Source organism: Gavialis gangeticus, unplaced genomic scaffold (genome assembly GCF_001723915.1).
Source record: "Gavialis gangeticus isolate Ggan-Ray unplaced genomic scaffold, GavGan_comp1, whole genome shotgun sequence".
Classification (NCBI taxonomy): Eukaryota; Metazoa; Chordata; order Crocodylia; family Gavialidae; genus Gavialis; species Gavialis gangeticus.
This window is the reverse complement of record NW_017729031.1, coordinates 59,914,587-59,921,257: the sequence shown is the minus strand read 5'-3', so window position 1 is coordinate 59,921,257 and position 6,671 is coordinate 59,914,587. Positions and strand designations below refer to the sequence as shown.

The window sequence follows — 6,671 nt, the reverse complement described above, 5'->3', positions numbered from 1 at the left end:
CCCCCCCCCCCCCCCCAAAAGATGGCCCTGCTTGCATAAGTTATCTTTTGGCCAGAGTCCTCTCAAAAGTTTGTTGAAGAAAGCATTTATTTCTTATATGAATGGGTTTTTATTCAACCTTTGGTTTTCTCTGCTGCAAGGAGGATTCTGGAGGCAACTTGGAACGTTCATTGACAGATATTAAATAGAACAGGCAGGGATATATCCTCTGACATCCCTAAACTAGGGATGGTATGACAGGGGATGGATTATAACACATATGCCCTGTAGATACTGGTTTTTCTTCTAAAGCAGCTACTACTTGCCACTGTCAGAGATACAAAATTGGGTCAGACCATTCTTCTGACCCAATATGGCACTTCTTCTAGTCTCAATCACTGCCATGTACTAGAATAAGGAGAAATGTTTCCAGCATGAGCACAACAACTAATTTTAAGACCAAAGATTCCATTAAACTGACTTAAAGATCAAGAGTACATACAAGGAACTCAAAGTAAGCATTTTTACAAAACCATAGTCCGTAAAAAGGTGCCATTACAAGACACCCATTTTAAATTTAATCTGAACTTCAAACTACTATAGGAAAACCTTTATTTGCAAGTTACTTCAACCTTCATCTCTCAGGCACACTAGCCTATCTTCATTGCTGAAATATGTGCACCACAGAATACTGATTTACATAAGTAGTTTCCTGTCTATATGTAATTGATATTATGTGAGATGCCTTGTAACCACACATTAGCACATCTACAGTCTGGTAGGAAGCAAGTCTTGCATCATGAAATGTCACCCAATATTACTTCACGTTTCATCAGAGTTGGCAAGATTATACTAATTAAAGCTACAAACAAATACCCAGCATTAAAAAAATGCCACATAGCTAGGGATACAATTCCTTTCAATCTGGCAAGCAAGACAGACCAAAGTTTCCATGAAGCATCTTTGGGAGAGATCACTATTTAATGAAGTGGACAAGATACAGAGGATAAACTCAAATAAAGCTCAAACAAGAACTACTGGTACTTTCTAAGAAAACTGAAAATACCTGTCTTTCCAAATCTTGGCCAACAATGCCAGCTTCCACACGAGCAGTTAAGTTTCTCTCATCTATCCAGAGAATATGATTCTGTTGTAAAGAAAAATTAGAAGTTAACCACTTAATTGTAATGGTCTCTTACAAGCACCCTTGATTTCATAGATGATTAAGATAAAATTGCTAGTGTATTATTTGCTAATATATCACTAGTAAAATGTTGTGGTTTGTTCAGCTTCTATAGCCAACATTTAGATATTTTATCAACTTCTCTAGCTGTCAACACTATAAACTTCCATGTTCATGACCATAAAGATAAACCAGCAGTAAATTATTGCTACTAAGTTTGCTTGTGTAGTCTGTGAGCAGAAAAGCCAGAAATATTAAGGTTACATTTCTTCCTTCAGAATTGTGTATTATTTTCAAGATCAAATCTTTTTTGTACCAATTATCTCCAGTGGACCAGAATTGTACCATCTAGTTATGAAAAGAATTCAGTTGCAACTCAGAAGGCCATATCTACTTCCTAAATCTTGCCTCTTGTGTTTTAGATGATAATGTTAAGAATTATTCATTTAGCACAAAGCCTAATTCAGTTTAAATATAAATACCTGAAACACTTTAAGTGCTTTATGTCACTACTAAGTTTTTATTAGTTAAGTGGGCATGTCAGTGTACAATGAGGGGGAGGGAAGGGGAAGTCACATTTTCACAGACTAGTTAGTTTACCAAATAAAAGACTGCTGGACAGTAACCATGAGCAATAATCAGGTATTGAATCAAGCCAAAACGAGAAGATCTGGCTCCCCTCTCCCCATGACAAAGGGAAAAAACGTGAACAGCAAATTCAAATTCAGAGAACACCTCCTTTCTAGGGATGATATCTGAGAAGCTTTTATGCCCCCACCAACCACCTGTCCCTAAAAGATGGTATAAACATTGTTCAACCAGGGCATAGAAAAAGTAAAAAAGAAGTGACACTGTGAATGGTTTATAGTCACCCATAGAAAAAGGGAAGCATTTAACAAGTTTGTTTAGCAAAATGTAATCATCATCCAATTACATTGGGCTATATCAGTGATGCTCAACCTTATTGGCCAGCAGGCCAACTGGGCAGTGCCTACACAGCCCTATTTGGCCATGCAGAGGAGAGGAGAGGAGGGTGCATCCCAGCTCCAACCTGGCCCCACAGGGGGTGGGGAAGAAGGGGTTTTAACTTGGCTCTGCAGGAAAGAGGGGGAGAAGGGCTTGAGTCAGCCCTAACCTGGCCCCAAAGTGGGGGAGAGAGGGAGAAGAAAGGGGGCATGGCTCAGCCCCATTCAGCCTGAGGGGAAAGGGGACTGCCTGGCCCATCTCACCCACCTGCGGGGATGGGGGGAGGGGGCATGACTTGGCCCCAACCTGCTGTACAGGGCTTAGAGTTTGGGAATTTGGCAGCAAGGGAGTGTGGCCGTAATTATTATCACTACTCCCCTGCCACCAAATTTCCCAATCTGTAGCGAGTCCCATGGGCTGGATACCAATGGTTCCAGGGGCCATATCTGGCCAACAGGCCAGAGGCTGAGCATCACCGGGCTATGTTATACTGCAATAAATTCACGTGGACTTAATAGGTCATTAATAAAAAATTAAATTAAAAAGTAAGTAACAGTAGTATTAAGTGCGTTTGTTGATCTCTCTAAATAAAATTAGAGATCAATTTTTCTGTAATTGAATAATATTGAGAAGGATAACAACATTTTTTCTTGACATGTGGATCTGGAATATCTACTAGACAGTATTATACACCAAATCATTATTCCAAGACCCCAAAAAACTATACATCTAGTAATATGCAAAATATTGATTTGCTGACTTTAAAAATCCTAGATGTCAGCTAGAGGTTAAATCTGTACTTATACAGATGTACTTTCTTGAAGAGAGAGGAGAGATTTAAATCTGGTTCTTCAACAGTAATGCCTAGGTGAGAGGTAATCGTGAAGTGATCTCAGCACCAACCACCAAACAATTTCAAAAAACCAATGTCTTTTTGGCTAGCAGTACGGCAGATGGAGCCAAAGAGGACAAATCTCAGACTTACTTTTTCTTTTCTTTTTTTTTTTACCCCTCCTCCCCCTGCCATTTTGCAGTTAGACCCTGACAAGTTACTGCTGTGGCAGGGCTTTGTGTTGTCCTTTTTAAAAATCAAGAAACTGAAGCCTTCCAGATGTCTCATTATGTGCCATCCCCATCTAGGGTTCCAGTCACATTGCCAGAGTCCTTGAATTTTTAATTGGGAAGACAGCATATTGTGCGATGGGAGTTGCAGCTCCTCACATGGAAGGATGTCCAGACATACTAGCCCAGCTGAGTTTCATACCCTGGCAGCACATGGCTTGACTGGCCCAAAACCCAGAGCATCACATACAGAATGCTGCTTTGATTTAGCCTAGCTGTTTGTAAGTATGGCTATACAGGAGTGGAAGGTGTGAAAATGTTGCAGGGATGTTTCAATTAAAACTACCAGTGATGCTGAATGGCCAATTTAGAAGAGGAGGAAGTGAACAAATTCTGCTCTGCACTGTGAAAGAAATACAACAACTGACAGTAGAAAAGGGATGGGAACAATATGAACCATGGTTAACTGCTGCTGCAGGAACAGATCCTAAAAGAACAATGGACATTTGGTTTAAACAGCCCTGGTAATGGAACAAGCTTGAACCATGACTTCAGAACCTAGCACTCTGTACAATCTCACTCACTGGTTCAAAGGGGCACTGACAACTTGAAATCAAAACTAAAATTTAAGTAAAACAGACTGTCTCAGCCAATCTGAGTTTCATAAACGTTTCTCTACCATTATCATGCAAAAACCCAGACAGTGAAGTTGCATTTGAGCACATTTTGGAGTACAGAGCAAGTAAGAAATGAACATTTTGGAAACTTTCAAGGCTTCCATAACATTGAAAGCTTCCAAAACTGAGAAGTCCACTTAAAGAGTCCTAGCCCACTTGGAAGGGAATATGCTGTTAAGACCCAGGAACCAGATGCACAAAATGATAGGATCTACTTCCAAAGGCCAGAACTGTTTTTTGGGGGGGGTGGGGGTGGGGGGGGTGCTTAAACGTGGGTTTGTTTTTGTTTTTTGTTTTTTTTTACTTGTGCTCCACCAGCCACAGCTTCCCAGGTGGCAGTGTAACTGTATCCCTTTAATGAGCTTGGATGCGGTAAGCCAGATAGTTTGAAGCCAGGCAGAAGGTAAGGCAGGGTGTTACCTTAGGAATTCACCAATTCAGAGAAGCATGATGTTTTGCAGGCAACGAGTTGCTGCCTGCATAAGCTCATGCCCCTCTGGCTCAGTTAATTTCTAAGGTACTACCTTGCCCTTCCTTCTACCTCTACCCCTTTAAGACTCATGTCACATTGTACTTTTCTTGCTTTCTAGACTTGTAACATTTTTACCACCATTTTACAAAGGTACCCTGCAAATTACTAGTTATAAATCTATGTATCTACTAATATATAGAAAAAAAATCAACAGGACAATACTAGAGCCCAGACTCATTCCTGGAAAGCATGTACACAATGAATGGCAGTTTAGGTATGACACAGCACTGCAACATTGTATTATATCTGCTCTGCTCTTATACCTAAACAGTCAATAGTAAAGCAATTTTAAAATACTGGAATGCTTTCTTAATCCTTCCAATATAGGCAACGACCACAGATTCTAGTGATTATTTAACCTTCTTTAGGAGAAAATTCACAGGATAAATAGTTAAAGTCTACTGCAGATATTTTAAAAGTTATAACATACCATTTGTGAGGTGTCCAGTGAAATTATAGTTCTTTTCTCTTCTTCAGGACACTCAAGAGCACTAGAAACACTTGTTCCTCCTGCAATATCAGAAAATATCAATTTATTTAGGGCAGCCTCAAGACACCTTCTTTTAATTTTTTCTGATTTTCACAACACCCCAGTCTGAGAATCACTGAGGTAAAACCTAAATTCAGAAGAGATAGAGGAAGCCTTAGGAATCACTGGAACCAACCCTCCTGTGGTGCTCTACTATTTCTACTGATCCTCTATCCCCACTACCACATCCATACCTGAGGGGGCAAGGCAGTCTCCACCGCTGAGTTTAAATCTTGAGGGTCTGATATGCTGGCGGCTGCCCCCCACAGTCCCTTCTGCCAGCCATAGGAGGAGTAGAAGGGACAAGCTGGACTGCAAAATGCAGCTACATCTGTATGGCGACTCACCCACCTGCAGCACGCCACAGTGCTGGAAGTGTGGGGGGCATCTCACATAGGGGCTGCCCAGGATCAGGAAGGACAACAGCAGTCCTCAGAGGAGCAGCTGCAGACACTACTGGGAGAGTTGGGGGCAAGGCACTAGACAAGGGAGGAGAGCAGTTAGCTCACACAAGGGCCGGGCTGCATGACACTCTTTAACAGGGTCTCACAGCACCTCAGCTAAAGAATCACTGATTTCAAGAGTCTGCCTTGATCATGGTTCTCTGCATTTAGCAGACAGTCCTTTTACACATGGAGTACTAAAAATAGGTTAGTTAATACTAACTGGTTACTTAAGATTGCTCACCAAGCTTTATGGACATTCTAAAGAAACACTGTTGAATGAATGTCGTGAATGTCAGCTTAGTGCCAACCTTCAGAAAGCAGGCTAAAAGAAGTCATAAATTTCCTCAACCATAGATTCCTATTACAAAATTCTAAAACAATGTTAACAGAGCAAAGGTAGGAAGATGGTGCAAAAATAGAAAAAAAAGCACTTCTCAAAGCAAGCTTTCCACATGAGAGCATAATGAATCCAAATGCGATTTGCATGAGAGCATAAAGAATCCACTTCAGTGTAGTTAGCAATACAAGATCCCAGGAGAACAGATTGACTTCTGCTTGCTATCATGCTCAAGTAAGCATCCAACTTGGATACAAAGCTGAGAGCACAGAACTGCACCAACTTTTAAACATCTGAAGTAGTAAACTGTTGCTTACAAAAGCTTAGGCTTCTCCTGCCTTCTCCTGATTTCAGACTTACATGGCTACCTACCTCACTACAAGAGTACAGCCCAAGGTCAAAACCCTTTCACTTAAGATACCAAACTTTAAGTTATGTTTGTCAGATTCTGCAGAACTGCCAATCCTGGAGGCCTTAAGGTTTTTCAAAGGCTAATAACTTTATAAGAAGCAGGAGTCAGTTGTAAAAAACACTAAGGGTGCCCTGTAGATGTACCAGGAGGCTGCTTCAATGTGCTGTAATTACAGTGTATTGGAGCAGACTCGATTAATTGAGTCTGCTGGAGCGTCCTAGTGCACTCCAGCCAGCCTCCGCATCTCATGCATCAGCACGCTTTAAAATGGCGGCAGTGGCACTTGAACTAAAGCTCATTCAATGAGTTTTAGTTCAAGCTCCCCTACTGCCATTTTGAAGCATGGGGATGCAGATACACAAGATGCTACAGGTGCTTTAATTACAGCAAAGTGACCTGTCTTTTTACTAACATCTGTAGTTGCCTGAAGACCAAATCCTAGAAGCACCTAATAAGTTTTCATCCATCAGTAAAATTCAACACCTTTGTTTCTACTGGTCACAATCCAATCCCCATAACAATAAAGAACAACACAACTATAATTATGA

At 40.9% G+C, this 6,671-nt stretch overlaps 1 protein-coding gene across 1 annotated transcript in view; it reads right to left on the bottom strand.

Annotated features, from left to right (window-relative positions):
* Window positions 1-6,671, bottom strand: part of AGPS (alkylglycerone phosphate synthase) — a gene marked incomplete at its 5' end in the record, with an annotated part of 110,510 nt that overhangs the window by 82,702 nt on the left and 21,137 nt on the right. The window contains 2 exons of the mRNA XM_019523004.1: window positions 1,046-1,126; window positions 4,830-4,909. Coding sequence (XP_019378549.1) covers window positions 1,046-1,126; window positions 4,830-4,909 — 161 coding nt within the window. The remainder of the gene's footprint in view (window positions 1-1,045; window positions 1,127-4,829; window positions 4,910-6,671) is intronic.